The following is a 20,160-nucleotide window of genomic DNA, read 5'->3' on the forward strand; positions in this document are numbered from 1 at the left end:
CGTCCCCTACAATCCAAATGTCTGACTCTTCCACTTCTAAGCAAACCTTAATAAGAGAGAATTCTTCATGAATTTGTAAAACTAAAATAATTGTTGTCCCAGCTTTTTTAATCTCGGGATATATAATGAAATCACTTTTTCATGATATATATCGTTTTTTGTATAGTGAAATTAAAAAAAAAAAAAATTTCCTTAGTACGCATCGCCTTTTCTATTCAACATAAGAACTTGAACCGCTTATTTAGTATTATTATTATTATTACTGCAAGGAAAACACAATTGAGGCCACAAACAAGTCATCAAGCGTGCTTTCATAACAAAAACTAAAACCATAAAAAATTCCATACTCTTATATAATGTCAAGAAATTTAACATAATTCTAATATCTCTCACCGACAAATCACTTGCGGAAGGGGAAAGGACAAGATGTACCCCCTAAGACTAAGAGCAATGAAGAAGAAGAAGAAGAAGAATAAAAAGGAAAATCAAAATAATTCAAAGCTCGAGGTTATCCTAAGCAAAACAAAAGAGAATCTTGATCCGCCAAAATCCAACCTACTTTCTTTATTATTTTTCCGCTTATCTTTTGCATCCTCTGGAAAAAGCAGTAGTTTCAAATAACCTTCTTCAATGTATACTTATACTTGAGGTGAAAACTTAAAAAAGGAAAACAACAAGAAGAGTCAGTCGACCAGAAAAACCTAGCGAAAGAGAACAAATCAACTCATCGGCAACCATGATTACTTTCCACTGGTTTAGTAATGTCGCTACTACTTCAGGTGGTGCTCGAACAAAGATGCCATCTCAATCTGCAGTAGAAAGCAAAATTAAACATAAACGTAGCATTTGGCAACTACATACACTTAGTAATCAAGCATATGGAAATTTCCCTGTCCGCTCTCACACGCACAAATATTTATTGTGCACTTTCTTAAATCCAAATTAGAAAAAAAAAAAAAAACAAAAAAAACAAAACAAAACAAAACAAATGAAAGGAATATGGAATCCTATACTCCATCGGTTTTACACAACAACAATATCTCTTTATACTTCATCGTCATCCTCAATCCCGCTGGGGGTGGTTGGGGAAAGTTGAAAGTTTCATTTAATCCTCTACAGAACCATACAATTTTTGTGATTGTAAATTGCATCTTCAACTTATAATTCAACCATTCAAAGCTTATTTGTTTAACTAGAAATTTAACTTAAATATCATCGTCTCAGGTTCGGCATTTATGCATCTCCTCTAACAGATGAATCAAACATAACTGAAATTGTAATATAAAAATATTGCATAAGTATAAGCAATGGTATAATATACGCATATGACTTTAAAATCAACTTACAGCTGTCAAAGCAGCCTCAGATCCTTTGTTTCCAGATTTTCCACCAGCTCGGTTTAAAGCCTGCAATATAGCAATGAAAGACAACAGTCAAAACGTCACAATTGGCATTCAACTTGTAGCTGTGAGTTAGAATCTGAATGTTTTGAACCATATAGTTTTACCTGTTCCATGTCTTCGCAAGTCAGAACACCAAATACACATGGTACTCCTACAAATCATTGAAGAACACAATTCAAGTTTAGTTATTTTCACTAATTGCGAAAACACGACTAATAACAAATGCCGACGATGTACGTATACCAACCTGAATTTAGACTGGCGGAAAGCACTCCAGATGCTGCAGAATTAGCAACAGCATCATAGTGGGTTGTATCTCCTCTTATCTAATCATAACAAATGCGGTCCATCAATTAGGCAATCTTAATCTTCTGACACAGACAGAATGGATTAATGAAACTAGTTTGATATGGATAATGGAAAGAAAAGGTACCACTGCGCCGATACATAAAATTGCATTATATCTTCCTGACTTTCCCAGTTTTGTTGCAACTACACCAATTTCGAAACTACCAGGAACCCATACAACCTGATATAGGAGTAAAGAGAACAATCAGGGTATCATTCTTCCTTTTCTTTTCTTTTTTTTTTTCTTTTCCTTTCTGTCATGTGTAAATCTTGTAGAGTACCACGATTCACATGATAAGCAATTCATTATAAAAAATAAAACAATTAAACCATCATTTCTACTAAAGAACATATAAACTCTGCGAAAAGGACAAAATCAAGCTCTTTAAGAAATAAATATTCAGCTCTTTCCAAATGCATATCGCCTTTGGTATAAATTCTTCAATCAGGTGATTAAGTTCGCTCACAAACCAAGTTCATAATCACAAGACATGTTTCAAGAAAACAAAAAGATTATTGGATGGATATATTATTGGATGGATATAGGGGGTGGGGATATATATAGTAATCAGTACATACATCAACATCCTCTTCTGCAACATTATAGGCCTTGAAAGTGGCCAAAGCTCCCTCTAGCAGAGGCTTTGTGACAATCTCATTAAATCTGGCCACAACCTTGAAGAAAGCAAACCAACCAAAAATAATTACCAAATTTAGCTGATAAAAAGAAGAAAGAGATTGAAAGCAAAGAAGCAATTTAAAAATGGGTAAGGGTTTGATAAGAGACTGACCACGGCAAAACGAAGGCCGTGTGTAGTGGTGAGGGAACCAACGAGATGGCGAATAGCATTGGTGCGTGCAAAAGAGGAACAATGGTCATTGCTCTCTATTGATGCACCTGCAGTTAAGAGTAGAGGAGGATAATCTCAAGCTCATTCTCATTCAAATCAACCAATAAAAGAGAAGAGCGGAAAAGGAACAAACCTGGCCAGGAAGAAGACGATGACGAAAAGGATAATTGAGGCCTTTGTGTCCAACTCCGACTCTGAAGGCTTAAAATGGGAGCGGAATCTTGACTCAACTGGCTAGCTTTCACTTGGCAGCGAGGAACCAGCCTTGATGCTGCAAATGACAACGATGCTGCTTCTGCTACCGCTGCCATATCAGCTTTGGCAGAGAGCAACACTAGAAGAGTTAGAAATTAAGAAGAGAAAACCCAAGGAAATCCAAAGCCAAAAACAAAAACGAAAACGAAAACAAAAACAAAACAAGAACAAAAACAAAAGCAAAAAGAAAAACAAAAAGAAAAATGATTAATTCCAAAAGTATTTTACCTCTTGTAACATTTTATCCCCTGATCTTTAAAACGTAACATCCGCTCCCCATAAAAAATGAAATGTTAACAAAAAAAGCCCCCCTCCGTAAAGTTTTTAACTGAAATTGACATTTAATTTGTTATTTTGAGGGTATTTTGATAATTATATGGCTTAAAATTTAATTTGAATTTAAACTAATTTAAATATTAAAAAAAAAAAACTTCATAAATTTTTTTATTCTACCAAAAAATTCATAAAATTTTTAAACTACACTCAGTCAATAATAGAGGTATCATAACTAAAAGTTAAAATTTAAATTAATTTTAAATTCAAACTAAGTTTTAACCATAGCGCTACCAAAATTCTCCAAAAATAACAAAGGGGCCTTTAAATAATATTTCATTGTTCAGAGAGAACGAATGTTACGTTTCAAAGAGTGAGGGGTAAAGTGTTACAATGGGTATATAGTTCAAGGGGAGTTTTTGCAAACAAAAACAAAACAAAACACTTGTTTATCAGATACTTCTAGTTTTATGTGTATGATAATCAGAGTAGAATGCTAAAACAAATATTAAACTAATAAATCAAATATCAATCTTCCAAAAATTAGAAAATAATTGCAATCAACAAAAAATCACAAATAGCTAAACACATAAACTAATCAAAATAATAATTTTGACCAGTACCAACCAAAAATCGCTATAGCAATTTTCAACCATCAAACAAATTCCAAAAACATCCACAAATGATCAACAAATTCAAAAAACTAATATCCATATCATAAATTAAACTTCAAATTAAAATTTCAAACTAGGGGTGTTCATCGAATCCGTCAATCCATCCAATCCACCTAATCCAATCCCATCCGACGGATTGGATTGGATTGGATTGAAAGAATTTTGGATTGGTAACGGATTGAGATTTTCCCAATCCGAAGTTACAGATTTGGATTGCGGATTGAGAATTTCTCAATCTGAATAATCTGTCAAACCGAACTATATATGTTACATATTATATATATATATATATATATATTATTACATATAAATAACATATATAGAAACTTTATAACCATTATCAAAGACTTTACTTATTGATGTTTGTTTCCTACAATTGGCTTGAATCTTAGATTTTAAATTATTGTCAAAGACTTAAAGTTTATGTTAGATTATGTGTTGTTATGAATTAGATTTTGTGAAACTATTTTAATGTTATCATGTTTGTGTTTAATTTTGTTATTAATTTTATGAGAATATTGAAAAGAGAGAGGCTATAAGAGTCAATGTTCAAAATATTGGTCAACCCATGAATCCGCATAATCCAATCCGCGGAATCCGTTTTTTCAGATTGGATTGGATTAAGAGTCTCACGGATTGGTAACGGATTAAAATTTTTCCCATCCGCAATAACGGATTGGATTGCGGATTGATTCCTAATCCGCGTAATCCAATCCGCGAACACCCCTATTTCAAACACAAGATTTCAGTCACCTATTTCAAACACAAGATTTCAGTCACCTATATACGCAACTTCTAGTTCAAACAAAAATGAAAATGACGAACACAAGTCAAGCTCTTTTTTCATTATAATAGTCAACAACTTAACTAAAATCTCCTTCTCACTCAACACCGTTTTCTGTTTTCCCCAAATACTAAATTTTAGAAAATGAGAAAATCTTACCGAAAGAGAACGGAGAAGAGCAAATAGAGTTGAGACCTAGAGAGGGATGCGATGATGAAGAGACATTGAAAATGGAAGCTTGATGAATGGAAAGCAGAATGGAGAAACTAGAGAAGGTTTTCATGCCTGCGAAATCGAGAGCTAAGCCCCTTCTCGCCGTTGCGTTCGCCGAAAATGGCGATGAGGTCGCCGGCGATTTGGTGGTCTGCTAGGGCACGATGGAGAAGAATGGAGAGGAAGAGAAAGAGGAGAGATGAGAACGCGATTAATTTTCTTTTACTTTCCTCGCCAATTTTCAGGAAAATAAAATCCCAGATCCAGGCAAGTTATAAGATTTTCCACCCAATGAGCTAAGATTTCCATTCCAAAGCAACCCATTTTGATTTTTGTAAAATAACCTATGAAATCCCATCCCATCATATAATTAGAGGCAAAGGGGGAATAAAAGATCGTATCAGACCAGAAACGTTCACAATTCATCTCCTCAAAGACCCAAAAATTCCAACTTAAAAGAAAAATTACGAACAAAAATGAAAACCAACCGTGGAGGAGCTTGGCTGTCGCGACGGCGCTCGCACAGGAGAAGGGTCTCCGGTGGTGGCACGGTCACCTGCGCGCTGACGTTTGACGGCTGGGGATCACTGATGAGCTCAAATATAAGGGGGTTTTTTTTTTTTTCAAAACCAATAGTACCTAAAATATATTACAAGGGTATTTTGTTGGACCTTTTTCTAATTCCACAGCTACTTTTTGAGTGGAAACCGAACAAGGAAACCAGTAGTTTTGGAGAAGGTAAGGTTGACTTCAGGGAAATCGAGATGTACTATTTAAATAGTGGATGAAATATTGCTGTGGTGGATAGAATAGTCTTTTCCTATTGTAATTTTTTCCTTTTTTTTTTTCCTTAAAAACGGATAATTGGTTTCATCCTGCCGTTTTTTATTCTCTTCCTCACTTTAGAAATCCTAAACCCTCTACAATAAGGGCCTGTCTCATGCGCCCAGCGTTTTGGGACTACGGGTTAGGCCTAATAGGATAACAAATTCTATTCGCATGAATAATGATGGACTCAGCTACACAATATCTAAGTTCACGTTTAGTTCACAGATTTAAAATCATGATTCATAACTATTTTTAATTTACGTGTATTTTTTATAAAAAAAAATATTATAACGAACCACGAATCATGACATGAATCCTCGTACTAAATAAAACATAAATTTTTAGCATAAAGTCTTTTCATCCTGATGCACGACTTTAACGATCCTACGTGGATTTAATTATTTCTCATTGACACAAAATGACAATCATAGCCTCACTAAGGGTAATATATTACAAAAACAACGTTTTTGAAGTGTGTGCAGGTATAAAACCCTTCACACAAATACAAGGTGAATAAATTCCAAGTTTCCTGCGCTTCTAACGTTTTCTCTGTTCATTACTGCCATTTTTTCCTCCGTACTGCTGCTTCTTTCATTTGTTTTTTCTTTTTTCATTTTTCGGGCCTTGTTAACTGCTGTATAATGAGTTTATCACATTGTCCTCTAACGCCATTGAAATTACAGCCACATCAACATTAAATTCACAATTACAAATAGAAAGATCATTCTTGCTAACGTATCATAGTTCGAGGCGCGTGACATTACTGAATTTACAAGCACTATTAACAATAACAAGGAGTGGGGAAAAGAAAAGGGGGGAGTACATTACTGTCTCATACCATTTAGGGGCATTTAACCGTTGCTTTGAAATTGCATCAACATAAATGAAAGTTGAAGACAGACATTCCAATCACTACTTGGCACTTGAAAGAAAAACTTTTAACCAAAATTTATGTTCAAGGAAAAAATGTAGCACCATCTGTATGGTGTAAGCTTATTCAGTCTTCTGAAAAGTAACATTTCTCAGGTCACTCCACTACTAATTACTGATGCGACTTGTTAACGCATTAACGCATTCAACACGGGCAGAAAACACAGTGACCACCAAATTCAAAAAATTATTTCCAATTTAGATCCTCGCACAAGCACAAGATTAAAAGAAACTAAATGGAAACTAGTTGATGACGTCGAGAACCAGTTTGCGGGACTTCAGAGGGCTCCACTTCAAGCGCCGGTAATAAGCAGCTTGCAGTAGAGCCAGTGAGAGAACAAATATCCATTTGAATCCCATCTGCATTTTAAGACACCCAAAATTCAGAATTAACCTATCATTTTGAATAGTTAACCACACGAAAAGAAATCGATGTATAATGCAAACACACCAGTTTCCTTTCTTCCATTTCTGGTTCAGCGGCCCATGCTAGGAACGTCACAACATCTTTCCCCATCTGCACCAGAACATCCCAAAATAGCTTGAGCTCCAATCCTCACAAAGTGGATTAAGGCATTTCCATTTGTATGCACAAAGAATTAGACAAACCTGAGCCTCTGTGGCAGGAGTACCATCTTCATACTCCATAGCTCCATCATTAAGCATCTTTGGCATCGCAATTGCTCCACCAGGGAAATAAGGATTGTACTGCAACCCCTCACGGATCTAAAATATCATTGGTATCTTCTCAAGTAAGAATAGTCGTCATGGCACATTTCCTTGAAAAATGCAGACTAGGAAGATTGCAACTATAACAAAGTAATTCTTTTTGTACAAACTCGTCACCGTCTATAGGCGCACTTTTCATCTAGATGGTAGTGCAAATTGGAAGAAATAAAGAATACAAGAATGGGGAAACAGAGACAAACAAAGGACCAGAAAAACTAATAAACAAAAGGGTCTAGGAATATCATATCATAAAAGATAGAAAAGACATCACCTTATTGGGGAAGAAAAAAAATCTATACAGGACCAGTTAGTTAGCTCGCATAAATGGGTGCAGCAATTGTGTCAATAAAATACAAATGAGACTTCAACAAACGCATTCATATCTAAAACTATAAAATAAATGTCAAATCCCATAGCATTTGAACCATTCTTGTTTTCCCTTTTTATTTGCAAAAATAAAACTTCATTTTTGTATACTTATTGCCATTAATTTAAGGTTTGTTTCCACTAGAGTAGAAAGTTAAAAGTATTGGAATTAACTATCAAAGGATAAAATGAAGCAAGAATGAATAGAAAAATACCGAAACACCAGCAGGGGGATCACGATAACCAGTTAATAGAGCAAATACATAGTTCTGACCATTGTGACGAGCCTGAACAAACAATGGTAAGATAATTTTAGCAAAACGCTAATAAGAGTCGAAAGTATAAAGAAATCATAAGAAGATAGAAGTTACTTTTGTAATGAGACTGAGATCTGGAGGATAGGCTCCTCCGTTAGCAAACCTAGCTGCTTGCTCATTTGCATATGGCTGAGGAAATCGGTCACTCAATTTACCAGGGCGAGTGAACATCTCACCCTCATCATTGGGTCCATCAACAACCTCAATTTCAGCTGCCATAGCCTTTGTCTCCTCTTCTGTGTATGCAACACCCACCAAATCACGGTATGATATCAAAGACATGGAATGGCAAGATGCACAAACTTGTTGGTAAACCTGATGACCACGACGAATCCTGCCCAAACACAGTTCGCCATGAAACGTTCGCAAGAAAATACCATAATTCTAGATTGGAGCATCTTCATCAGGTCGCTAAGGCAAGATACTCTGAATTCTAGTTAGTGGTAAATAAATATTCTCTCTCTTACAGATTACAGAATAAAGCTTTAAGCTTTTACTTGCGCAGGTTTTTCAAGGGACCATCAAACACTAACATTTTATAAGGACAACGAAAAAAAAGCAGCTGTCAAGAGAAACAACATTGTTAACGAGTGACTAAGCTAGTTATACACTAAATTCTAGTGAAAAGAAATGAACAACACAGACAACACACTTGCACTACAGGTCAAATTAGAACTCACGATGCATGATCATATGAACTCAGAATTCCCTCGTGAGGCCAGGGATAGTTTGGACATTCTAATCCATGTTCAGCCTCATCAGCAGAGGCTACCGTTGCAAAACCTAGAAACCCTGAAACTCCTACTCCAAGTAGGGCAAGTGCTCTAAGAGACTTTGCGCCAGCAGAGTCAACACCATCCCTCTTACTGATGAGGGAAGACAAAGATGGAGGGGCCTGCAAATTAGCAGAGCAAAATCAATAGTTATGGTGAAAGTGGAGGAAAAAGAAAAATGCATCCACTCAATATAGCATAGACACAACCTCTTTATTTTAACAATATGAATAATTTGTCCTCTCAACAATAAATAATTGCTTTCTCATTTCTGAACTTACAAGTATGTCTATGTCCCTCCCTGTTCTTTATTATTCCTTTTCCATTTACTGATCACCACAGTTTTGTCGTGCATGTGTGTGCATATATGTATGTATGTGCATGATTGAACACATTGGACAGCAGTTTTTGCAGATCAAATTCTCACTGCTTTCTTCTCTCCCTTTGCTGATCTCTTTTTAAGAGCTTGATCTTCAAATCCATTGTGGTCTCTCACCTTCAATCAATTTTTTCTTTTGTCCTTTCTTTCCCTTTCGTTTTGTTATTCTGGAAGTTTTTCATTTTCCCTTTCAAAGCAAAAGGGTTCTAATCAGACCAATTCCTAATATTTTTCTAGACAATCAAGCTCCAACTGCACTACAAACCTATGTTTCCATGGCCATTTTCTGCACTTCTATCTCAATTTCGAACTCTACCATATCCTTTTTCGCAGCTTATTGGCCTCGTATTTTTAGGACAGCTTTATGCCTTTGTCGTTATGTAACTCTTTAATTTATTTTCTCTTCTGTGTGAATATATCAATAAACCACTGAGGATCGATCAGAAAAGAGAAGCTATTATCTTATCTGAAACAGAAAGGCAATTCAGTTTATGTTGATTGACAGACTCCCTTAATGAAAACATAAGTAATGGTCATCTAGAGAGAAGCTTGGCAGTTTGTTGGTCTTTGCACAACTGTGAACTTGAAATGCAAATGAAAACTTCCTATTTTCTCTCCCTCTTACTAGACAGTCATCATTTTCTATTCGACATAGAATGTAAAAGTATATAAACTCAGTATTTCTAATCTTTTCACCAATTCAAGTCCCGGGTATTACTGAACAGAAACAAAAGCTCCAGTCAATTATTACAACAATTTGAGGGGAAAAAAAAGAGAAGAAGGGAAGATTCTTACAGTCGATTGAGACCCAAGTTTCCTCCTCAACAACTGGTGGATTGCCCCTCTAGCCATTGCACTCAAAATTCCTGTCAATCAATTAATTCACATACATAACACAAAAAAGTCATTAACTTTATAACATTGATGCCTAATTTTGGAGAAATACCAACTTCGAGCACATAAATTTTCGAACAAAAACCAAAGTCCTTTCTAACAAATTATTAACAGGCTTTTTGCATCCAAAATTTATATGTACATAAAAAATGAAGGAATTTTAAGAAACTTCATATGTAACCCTAGAAACGGGGGATCAAATCAGGTGATGGCGATAAAAGTCAAGCAACGCCTGAATTTGACAGATCCAACCAAGCGCCATCGAGCTCAGCTCGCCGTTCACCGGCGCGATCTTCCGGCGCCGAAGAGAGAGACAGAGAGATGAGAGCGAGTGAGAAAAAAGGGGAGTAATATGAAATTTTTTGCCGTATAAAATGTTGATTTCGAAAGAGGGAAAAAAGATTGATCGCGAAAGTCTCCAAATTTCAGCTCCGGCAATGGAAATTCCAAAGAAGAAGGAGAAGTACCTGAAGGAAGGACTGGAGTAGTGGATGAAATGAATGAATGAATGCGGATGAAGAAGATGAGAACGCTGATTTTCGATCCTAGGGTTTCTGTGATCTAAATCTCATTAACAAGTACCACAGAAATTTAAAAAAAAAAAAAAAAAAAAATCCTCATCTTTTTCCTTTTTTCACAAATGACCTTCCAATTTTTAAAATTACAATCTGATCCCTTCTGTTGTTTTGGTCCTTTTGGAGCGCGAATTTCTTCCTTTATTAATGGTTTGACTGTTTAAGTCAAAATTAGAACCTGTAAAGTCACTTTTGCCCAATAATTAGGGGTGTAATTCGGCCGCATAGCGTCAAATTGAGCCAAAAAATTGAGCCAATCCGTTCAGTGTGGGTTGAAAAAATTTTAGGCCGCAACACTCTCTTAAGCCCACAAATCCGTAACTTGTCGGGTGACTTCGGGTAGGCTTGAGTTACTCAGGTTGGTGAAAACCAATTTTAATCTATGACTTCATACCTTTTTTAAGAGTCCAAAAATATAAAATCCATAAACAGTTCATAAGCATTAGCATAACACCAAACATACTTCTTAACAGTCAATAAAATCCAGAAATAAAATTAACAATACGTCAAATAAAACAGTCTATATAAAGATAGTCCAGCAAAATAGATCTAGGGATTTAAGGTTATACACCTAAATCGGGTCGGGGCAAAGCGGATCGGGACTATTTGAATCCAAATTTATAAAAAAATAAAAAAATAAATAAATAAATAAATAAATAAACCTACGCTTTCGGGTCGGGTCGGTGTGGGTTATTCGGGTTCGGCCTCATTTCTTACACCCCTACCAATAATATGTAGGAATTTTTTTGTTCTTTCTTTTAGAAATATCAATGTTTTCTATTTATCAGTCATTAGATTTGTATAATTTTTTTAATCTGATTTGACTTTTGATCATATTTAATACAGATTTGATGACTGATAAATAAGAAACATCAATGTTCTAAAAAAACACTAGAGAAAGTCATCAATAATATTAAGAATTTATTGTCTATTTTTTCCTATCTCATTCGTTCATTGTCCATCTACTATTTATTTATCATGACATTTAAATTTCACAAGCTCACTACGTAGTAAAAACTAAATATTAAAACATTTAAACAATTTATGGTGTGTTAAAATTTAATAAAAAAGACAACCAACAAAATAAGAACATGCGAATGTAGATCTAAATTTATAATTCAATTGATAGAATCTTGACACTTTGTAAAATTTTTAGTTGCATTTAGTTGCATTTTTTATTGGCAAATGCAATTTTTTTTATTATTAATTAGTTGAAACACACGATTCTCACAGGATTCAGTCTTATGCTAGCTTAGTTTATCGATTCGAGTTGAAGAGTAAATTTATGTGAGAGTAAACATTGTAGTACATAAAATTAAATTTAAATTTTTGTGAAATAAAACACTGTAGTAATTTTTTTGTTGTGTTATTGGATATAAATATTTAAGGAAGATCACATTTAAAAAATATTTTTTTAATGGGGTAAATGAGTGGAAAAAAAAAAGTTAAGAAAAGGAGAAGAACGAAAAATAAAAAATTGTGGGGAAGAACTGTAAAAGGATAAGAAATATGATAGAAAAAAATTAAATAAAAAAAAAAGGCACCGCTATAATAGCAATACAGACACAAGTCTTCGATGAAATGCAAAAACATATGGATGCACAATTGAAAATAAAAAAAGCTAAATAATGGAGTCTATATATATAATGACTCATAATACAGTGGTAAATGTTCTTGCCCTTGTTGGCTGGGAATTGGTGAGAAACTTTGTGGTGGTAAGCAATGAATTGGTGAGGCCGTTTTTTGACAACTGCCTAAGGCCTCCCTTAAAGTCTTGGCCCCTATTATTAGAACTAGTAACTAATTATCTTTATACCTCAAAATATTGAACATATTAATTATTTTCTTTTCTTAAAAAGAAAATCTTGTTTCGTCAAGGCCCCTATTATTAAAATTATTAACTATCTTTACACCTCAAAACATCGAACATATATATAGAGGAAAATTTTGAACTTATTAATTAGTTTTCTTTTCCTAAAAAAAACAAATATCTTATTTCCTAAGTTTTAGTAAACAAAATTATTTTATTTCTCCATATTCATGAATCTTTTTCTTGATTAAAATATTTCATCCAAACATCAACATAGGTGCTTGAAGCTGGCAAAACCAATAAAGGAAAATCATTAACCAAGCGTAATGTTCAATTTTGTCATTGTCGACTCCATTGCCGCAGCTTTAAATTAACATAAAATGAAATCAAAATAACTAAAAAGCAAAAAAAATCAAACCAGAAGAACCCAGTTTAAGGCTGTAACCAAACGAATCGAAACCCATTAATTTCATCACAATCTGCAACAAAAATCAACAAGAAAAAAAAAAAGAATGAAAGAAATAAAAAAAGCAAATCCTAAAGTCCAATTTCTTGCTTTCCAGAGTCAAGTGTTTGAACATTTTGACCTCGTGACGAGCAGCCAAAAATACTAATAATAAACTGTACAAAAACAGAAAGAAACTAATCTCCTAAGATGAGGTTGTCCTCGTCGTCCTCATCCTCAGCAGGTGATGCTTGAAGCGTTGGTGGCGGAGGAACCATAGGAATATTAATCCCAGGAAACAGAATTGAACCAAACTTTGGTTTTGGCTTTTTTTTTTTTCATATTGCTTTCTCTTTTTATTTTTCTTAACCAAACTTTTATATATTTTTAGTTCTCGTCCTTCTTTTTAACTTTTTTTCCCTATTTACCCCTACTAGAATATTTTTTCCAACTATATAAGTTTTGTTAATTAAAGATGACAGATATCCTTCTAAACGACAGTTTCTTGACACAAATCATTCTCAAAATTTCATTTGCAAAATCAGAACTTGTTCCCGGCAATTCTAAGCTTACATTTGACTGTCAAAAAATCATAACTTAGGATGATATAAACTCACATAAAACATAAAGGGTCAAAACCTTTCTGCCAGTCTAGCAGCAACTGCTCTTAGTTTCGAGTATACCTTTCCAGCGGGTGAACCTAAAATAAGACTGCAAAGGGAATCTCTTGCGACCTTAATATTTGCAAAAGACCCCAATATGTGAATTTTTGTATCGGCAATCACAATCCTTGTCTTTGTGGCGTTTTCGATTGCAAACTTTGTCTTACCACCTTTACCAGAAAGTCTACCGATGGCACGAGACAAGTGCTCTCCCCAAAGCGTTTTAACATCCTTTATCTCGAAAGACTCGACATAGAGCTCGTCCAAACGCAGAAGGGCAATGGCATCAATCACATCAAAACCGAGCATGAAAGTGTGGACAAAATCAGCACACTTCTGTAGGTTACTAACGTCGGGTATGTCTGGCCTCGTCTTTAGTTCCACCTTACGAGCCTTGAGATTCATTCGAATGTCGATCTTCATCTGCTCGTATACAGGAGTGTATATATCCATCCAAGCTTTCTTGAGAGGCGAATATCGATGTGGGGGGACAGAGGCCTTTCTAAACTGAACTCGACCATCAGACATCTCATGTGCCTTCAAAGGCTCAAACTTTGGCTTCGGCAGCAACGACCCAGATGCAAGATTCGGTTCTGAAGGAGTTGCTTCAATTTCCATTGAAGAAGGAGCTTGGTTGGACTCCATTTTTCGATTTGCGGGATTTCAACCTGCAAGGATTTAACAGAAATTAATCCAAAGATTAGTAATCAATATAGCAGCACATTAACATAGGGGACACTGCTGGTTCACTGCCATTAAATTTGAAAAGGAAGAGAACAAAAATAATTGAGAACAAAGGAAATTACAAGCTACAAAATAACTGAAAACATGGAAGAAAACGATAATAATTGAGAATAAACAAAAAGAAAAAAGGCAGCTGAAAAAAGAACCTTCATCAACAAGAAGACATGATAATTAGAATTACTAACCTCTTAAGTGCTCAGAATTGCAAATTTCTAAAGTTCAGAAATTTCAGCACAACAAGAAGCTCCTAGTTCTATCAAACAGATAAAAGCTTCACCAAACCTAGTTAAGAAGAGTATGCTAACTAGATTAGCATAAATATATACATACATATATATATATGTATATGTATATGTGTGTGTGTATTGATAAGAAACAACATAATTTTATTAAAAAATTATAATATCCAATACAATTTCTAGAGTTCAGAAATTTCAATATTATAAGATGTTCCAAACAATAAGATAATTCCAAAGCTCTTTAACTTCTATGATTCACAAAACTTCCAACTAATGAAATTCTCTCTGTTTTCCAGAATTTCCAACTTCACGAACAAAAACATGGGAAACAGATTAAATTCTTTTCCAAAGAGAGAAACAAGAAAATAAGAAGCAAAAAATTGAAATTACATTTTCATACATCGTTAAAGCGAAACATATATTTCACCTTAAAAAAAAATGCTAAACCCAAGAATAATTCCCAATTAAAAATTCGAAACACCCAAAAAACAAAAAGAAAACCCGAAAAATAATCGAAGGGAAAAACCAATAAACATTCGTAGAAGATGCCGGAACGAAAATACCTGAAACAGAGTAGACGAAGAGAGAGATAGAGGGGGGCGGCAGAAGAGAAGTTTTTTGTTTTCCCGCTGGTGAGGAGTTTGGAGGAAGAGAGAAGGGTTTCATCAGTAATTGCCTGCGCTAAGGTATATGACAACTAAAATGTTCCCCAATCATAATTAGGAGTGAACACATGTGTCTCCTAAATTTTATGAATTATTGGCCATGTTTGTTTCAATAACTCAAGCTGTTATTTAGGATTCAAACCGGTATTTAGAAGAGAAAAATTTAAGGACAATTCAAACTCTTAATAATGGTTAAAGGATAACTCAAATTGTTGATTTTAGAATTCTAACCATCTAAATTGTTGTCAATAGTCCAATAGTTTCAGATTCTATTTTTTCTCTCTCTTCAATTTTAATCTTAAAAATAGTATAATTTTTTTGTTTTAATTCCGATTGAGATGTTTTTTTAAATGTGCTCATAATGAAAAAAGAACAAATCCCCACTCATATTACATATATTTTTAACGTCATTTATAATGAGGTTTTATAAGATTTATTACAAAACTCTAATTACAGTTTTCAACACTCTATCCAAACACAGTTAGGATTTATTCTCAATTTAAATTATAATTTATTTACATATTTAAACAATAATTCGGATCACAGTTTGAATCACCACAGTTCAAATTCTACAGTTCTAACCAAAAATATTCAAATCTCTATAATTTAAGTTGTTGAACTAAACATGCCGGATACTTTGCACATTTGCTCCTTAAACTTGTAGAGCTTTAGCGACTTGCCTCTTAAACTTTTTGTTTTGACAATTAGTCCCTTGAACTTACAATAATGTTACAATATGTCCTATTTTAATGAACGTGTCATATTGAAGACAAAAAATCATAGTCAATGAAAAATTCTAACATCCTAATTTTAATTGTAATATAAAGCTCTCATTCAAAGAGAAAATTTTGGAAGTTTGCAATAGTTTTGCAAGTAGAGAGAAAATTTTTAAAATGAAAAGTTTATGGGATAAATTGCTGAAAGCTCTACAAATTTAGAGGTACAAAATACTCTTGTTTGGTTTATAAGTTTAAATCACAAACTCCAGATTAGAACTAAGAATCTAACTTAGATTAGTACTTTGGAGGGAAAAAAAATAAGTGTGGATTGAAGTTTGAAAAGGAGAAATATAAATTAGATTACCAATATAAATAGGGGAGAAAGAGGAAAATATGCCAAGACTTGAGATGAATTAAAATTAATAGGCCAATAGTTTACATAAGTTAATAAATAGGCCAAATTACTGTTTTTGTCCATAACTTGTCTGGTTATGAACCATAACTTGACAAGTTATTGTCAGTTTTTGTCTATAAATTATCTGGATATGAACCATAACTTGATAAATTTATCCATAACTTATCTAGTTATGAACCATAACTTGACAAGTTATGACCTATTAATTTCTCTAATTAAAAATTAACCTATATACTTTTTTAAGCTTTTTATATTAGTTTATTTTCTACCGTTTTCGTATAAATAGTTACTTCCTTTTGTGCCTCAATTTTAAAAACTTGAGGTGTCAATAAAATTTCCTTATTTATTTTTGTACACAGTATTTTCTTAAGCCCAAGCCCAACGTTTCATCTCGTGACGCAAATGGGCTCCTCCCTTGGACCCAAACGCTTGAGAAATTCTCATGGGCAGCAGGCCTGCAGCTTAGTAAGTCATAGGAATTAATGCGAAAAGGACACAAATACTGTGAGTCTAGACTTTTAGTCTTTGTTCTAAATCAATATTCTTTTTAGTTAAATAACTATCGGTTAAAAAAATATTAATTAAGAGTAATGAATAAAAATCTAGATTTATACACTGTAAGGGTAATTTTAACAATTTTTTCAAAATAATTTCAAATGAGTCCGTAATGTTTTTAGTTTTAAATCCCATTTGGGGGTTTTAATTGGGTCTAGGGTCGATGGGTGAGGATAAATCAACCCAATAACCTCTTCTCTTACTTTTGGTAACCTAAGGCCCAACTTCTAGAGTCTCTAAAGGACAAATCTCGTATAATTTCAAGAGTCAAAGGAGGTGGCAAGTGTAAAACACACCCGTCTTATGGAGCCACTAACCATTAACCTATTAGAGTACCACTAACCAGTAACCATTAACCTCTTAGATTTTCCTTGGGAGGTTTCCAAGAGCTATATATCCGCCTGGAAATTTAGCGTGCATTTGGTTCAAGGATTCGTATCGTGATTCGGATCATAGTTCGTGACTCGTCAATATTTTTTCTCACAAAAAATACACGTAAATCGAGAATGATTCTGAAACCATCAACCAAACGTCCTCTAAACGTCGAAAACATGTAACCAAACATCGGAATCACCCGGCTCTGAATCACTTCTCTATCAACCGTTTAGGGGACGTTTATTTCCTATATTCGTCCATGATTCATGGTTCTCTACAGTGTTTTTCTCTCACAAAAAACACACGTAAAACGAAATAGTTCTGAATCATGATTTTGAATACATAAACTAAACGTCCTCTTATTCCTCTCACCAATCACCATATCCTTAACGTTATTTGTTCCGTCTATATTTGTTCTCTTAATTAGTTTGTTTTACATCATCATTTTGATTGTTTGGCAAGGAAATGTGCCTTAGAAAATCATGAAGTTGTTCTTCTTTGTATCCTTCGGGCCTAATTGACTCTTCAGCAAATTTGGAGATCCTGCCCTAATCATGTCCTACAAGATTAGCAAGTCTTTTTAATTTGGTAATGTACCAACAAACCAAAGACTAACCTGCCACGTCGTACCTGCCAAATCTACCAGACCCATCAATCATGTTGAATTACCGACATGTATTTTATAGACTCACATTCACACATAATTGTATAAGCTAGCCAGAACACCGTATTTCAACAAAATCTAAGTGAAGTTTTTATAATCCTATGATTAAAACGGAACATGCCTTTGAAATTTTTCGATAAGATATATAGAGGTTAGTTGGTTCATATAGTCTTAACGTCCCTTTTCATTTTTTTATGTAGCTAATCTTACTCAAAAGCACCATTTAAATAGATTCCAAATAATTGCATTCTTCCATATTGGGACCCCAAAGTCAAGAAAAAAAAAAAAAAAAAAACAATGTACATGTGCCAGGCATTAAGGAAAGCACATAAGATGCCTTTCCTATGCATATATTCAAAACAACAAAGCTCTTGGAACCATCAATAATTCAAATTAATATATGATTAGTGTACTTTTTTCCTTTTAACCAGCACTCTAGTTAAGGTCATATATATTTATATATGAGATTTAACTGTAGACATGTTTGACATTAATTGCAAAGAGGTGGGAGGCACATGCCAGCCTACCCCCCATACTTAGTTTTAGCAGAAAATTCTATGCTTTCTCTTGGGCAAATTGAAGTTAGATACAATCACATGTTAGTTAGCCCTTAACAAAAAAATTATGGATTCCCAAAATCTGTAGAACCATTTTAAAAAAATGAAAAAAAAAAAGCCTATTTCTGAAATACTAAAAATTCTCATGTTTGTCTACATAACAAAGCATCTAGTTGGAAATTTCCTTTCCTCAGAGCAAAATGGATTGATATGATATGGTTATGTTCTTTCATAATCAAGCTTCACAGAAGAATGGATCCTAAGAGGGTATATTTAGTCATATATATGGTGTCATTTTATCAATCAAATGAAATTAAACAAGAAAGTCAATGTGATCTTCTGTTCAATAAAATGAAAAATGACTTTTCTTTCCACAAAATGATGGTAGATACAACATACAACTTGGATCAATCACATAAACTTGATGATCTCCAGATATTAACTGTATATTCCCCTAAATTAACAGGAAATTAATGATTTTAAAATCTACCTTATTATTCAAGTCTCTAATCCCTGGCCTCTATATCTCACTTTTAGTCAATTCTCTCTTTCCTCTCATGCATTGATTTTTCCTTGACAAAACACAAGAAAAACAAACCCCAAAAAGGGGGGGGGGGGGGGGGAAAGAAAAAGAAAAAATCATATGAAAATTTTCTGAAGATCATCTACACATTTGTGGGTGATGAGGAGTGAGCTCACAATCAGATGGGGGAGAGCAGCAACTGATTATCTTGTCCGCACTGAATCCCAGCTGCTCATGCAAGAAGAAAATATCTCTCTTCTCTTCAACCACTTTGAGAATCTTCTCAAACAAAGGCACTTCACAAGGAATCTTGAGCACCCCCTCTTGCTGAAAACCAAACTCTTCCTCAGCTTCCCTCAGAAGAATACCAAAAGCTTGGTGTCTCAGATACTCAGTTGGGATGATGAATCTCTTCATCTCCTTCCCAACACAAACAGCAAGAAAGCCTTTTGGAACGACGTCGTTTGAAGCGCTCGAAACGTCGTTAAACGACAGGGTTCTCTTGATAAATTTCATGCTCTTACTGCTGCTAGTTGTAGTAGTATTTGTTGTTGTTGTTGTTGTAGCAGTAGTGCTGTTCTTAGAAGCATTTGCCATCTTCTTCCACTTCTTTAGGATCTGTTGAAGCCTAACAATGTCTCGGATCTTGTTAGACTTCTTTGAATCCATGAAAGTTGCAATAGATTTTTAGCTTTGAATAAGAAGAAAAAACTAGTGTACTTGTTTATTTTGACCTCTCTTTCTTTTGGTGTACTAGTTGAGTTGTTTGTTTCTAGCTCTCTTCTCTGGGGGAATTTATAAAAGAAGGTGGAAATGGTGGTGTAGTGAATTTGTTAAGATTATTATATTCTAATTCTATATACTATTTAGTATTTTGTTTTTTATAAATAACTAATATATAATAGTTTATAAATTAAGCTAGGGTACGTTGGTTGCTGGTGCAACTGCCTTCCTAGAATCTTGATCATCACAATCGATCAAGGGTTTCTGTTTGTTTAATCCCAAAGTGTTATGATGATTAGCTCAGTAGATTTACTGATTTCTGAAGCCTGACTTCTCTCGGTTTCTGCAATATTGTCGTTACTCCTAATATTCATTTATTTTTTACTTTTATTTTTGGTTTTAACTATCCTTAATTTACTCTTTGTGTGTAAACATGTGACTTAGGAAAGAGAAATGAGACTAGTTCCAACCA

The 20,160-nt window shown here is 34.1% G+C and overlaps 4 protein-coding genes across 7 annotated transcripts; all 4 read right to left on the bottom strand.

The window, feature by feature from the left end:
* Positions 1–246: 246 nt before the first annotated feature.
* Positions 247–5,557, bottom strand: LOC21396982 (6,7-dimethyl-8-ribityllumazine synthase, chloroplastic). 2 transcript variants are annotated; one of them, XM_024176089.1, is made up of 9 exons: positions 5,290–5,557; positions 2,736–2,936; positions 2,543–2,649; positions 2,331–2,426; positions 1,837–1,932; positions 1,651–1,729; positions 1,508–1,554; positions 1,347–1,406; positions 247–809 (listed from the first exon to the last, which is right to left on the bottom strand). In XM_024176089.1, exons 2-9 carry the CDS (start codon positions 2,911–2,913, stop codon positions 771–773), a joined length of 702 nt encoding a protein of 233 aa, XP_024031857.1. In that variant the 5' UTR covers positions 2,914–2,936; positions 5,290–5,557; the 3' UTR covers positions 247–770. The 2 variants fall into 2 exon arrangements, with proteins under 2 accessions (XP_024031857.1, XP_024031856.1); XM_024176088.1 differs by having other exon boundaries at positions 2,736–2,918; positions 5,290–5,556.
* Positions 5,558–6,432: 875 nt separating this feature from the next.
* LOC112094631 (cytochrome c1-2, heme protein, mitochondrial) lies at positions 6,433–10,570 on the bottom strand. Of its 2 annotated transcripts, XM_024176083.1 has the most exons (9): positions 10,485–10,570; positions 10,199–10,309; positions 9,919–9,989; positions 8,652–8,866; positions 8,026–8,305; positions 7,870–7,941; positions 7,169–7,285; positions 7,011–7,076; positions 6,433–6,919 (listed from the first exon to the last, which is right to left on the bottom strand). In XM_024176083.1, the coding sequence occupies exons 3-9, from the start codon at positions 9,973–9,975 to the stop codon at positions 6,803–6,805; spliced, it is 924 nt and encodes a 307-aa protein (XP_024031851.1). In that variant the 5' UTR covers positions 9,976–9,989; positions 10,199–10,309; positions 10,485–10,570; the 3' UTR covers positions 6,433–6,802. The 2 variants fall into 2 exon arrangements, with proteins under 2 accessions (XP_024031851.1, XP_024031850.1); XM_024176082.1 differs by lacking the exon at positions 10,199–10,309.
* A 2,655-nt stretch (positions 10,571–13,225) lies between these two features.
* LOC21396983 (RNA-binding protein pno1) lies at positions 13,226–15,132 on the bottom strand. Of its 2 annotated transcripts, XM_024176098.1 has the most exons (3): positions 15,056–15,132; positions 14,439–14,535; positions 13,226–14,177 (listed from the first exon to the last, which is right to left on the bottom strand). In XM_024176098.1, exon 3 carries the CDS (start codon positions 14,152–14,154, stop codon positions 13,480–13,482), a length of 675 nt encoding a protein of 224 aa, XP_024031866.1. In that variant the 5' UTR covers positions 14,155–14,177; positions 14,439–14,535; positions 15,056–15,132; the 3' UTR covers positions 13,226–13,479. The 2 variants fall into 2 exon arrangements, with proteins under 2 accessions (XP_024031866.1, XP_010112435.1); XM_010114133.2 differs by lacking the exon at positions 14,439–14,535.
* A 3,941-nt stretch (positions 15,133–19,073) lies between these two features.
* On the bottom strand, positions 19,074–19,693 carry LOC21396984 (auxin-responsive protein SAUR72). Its single transcript, XM_010114134.2, has one exon. It carries the CDS (start codon positions 19,632–19,634, stop codon positions 19,104–19,106), a length of 531 nt encoding a protein of 176 aa, XP_010112436.1. The 5' UTR covers positions 19,635–19,693; the 3' UTR covers positions 19,074–19,103.
* Between the last annotated feature and the right edge of the window lie 467 nt (positions 19,694–20,160).

Source organism: Morus notabilis, unplaced genomic scaffold, assembly GCF_000414095.1.
Source record: "Morus notabilis unplaced genomic scaffold, ASM41409v2 Scaffold1568, whole genome shotgun sequence".
Taxonomy (NCBI): Eukaryota; Viridiplantae; Streptophyta; class Magnoliopsida; order Rosales; family Moraceae; genus Morus; species Morus notabilis.

Coding starts and splice junctions, on each gene's coding strand:
- LOC21396982 (XM_024176089.1), bottom strand. CDS start 2,913: ATGGCAGCGGTAGCAGAAGCAGCATCGTTGTCATTTGCAGCATCAAGG. Junction 1,730..1,836: donor TTTTATGTATCGGCGCAGTG/GTACCTTTTCTT, acceptor TGTTATGATTAG/ATAAGAGGAGATACAACCCA. Junction 810..1,346: donor CTGAGGCTGCTTTGACAGCT/GTAAGTTGATTT, acceptor TTTCTACTGCAG/ATTGAGATGGCATCTTTGTT.
- LOC112094631 (XM_024176082.1), bottom strand. CDS start 9,975: ATGGCTAGAGGGGCAATCCACCAGTTGTTGAGGAGGAAACTTGGGTCT. Junction 8,867..9,918: donor AACTTGGGTCTCAATCGACT/GTAAGAATCTTC, acceptor GCTAATTTGCAG/GCCCCTCCATCTTTGTCTTC. Junction 7,942..8,025: donor ATCTCAGTCTCATTACAAAA/GTAACTTCTATC, acceptor TTGTTTGTTCAG/GCTCGTCACAATGGTCAGAA.
- LOC21396984 (XM_010114134.2), bottom strand. CDS start 19,634: ATGGATTCAAAGAAGTCTAACAAGATCCGAGACATTGTTAGGCTTCAA.
- LOC21396983 (XM_010114133.2), bottom strand. CDS start 14,154: ATGGAGTCCAACCAAGCTCCTTCTTCAATGGAAATTGAAGCAACTCCT.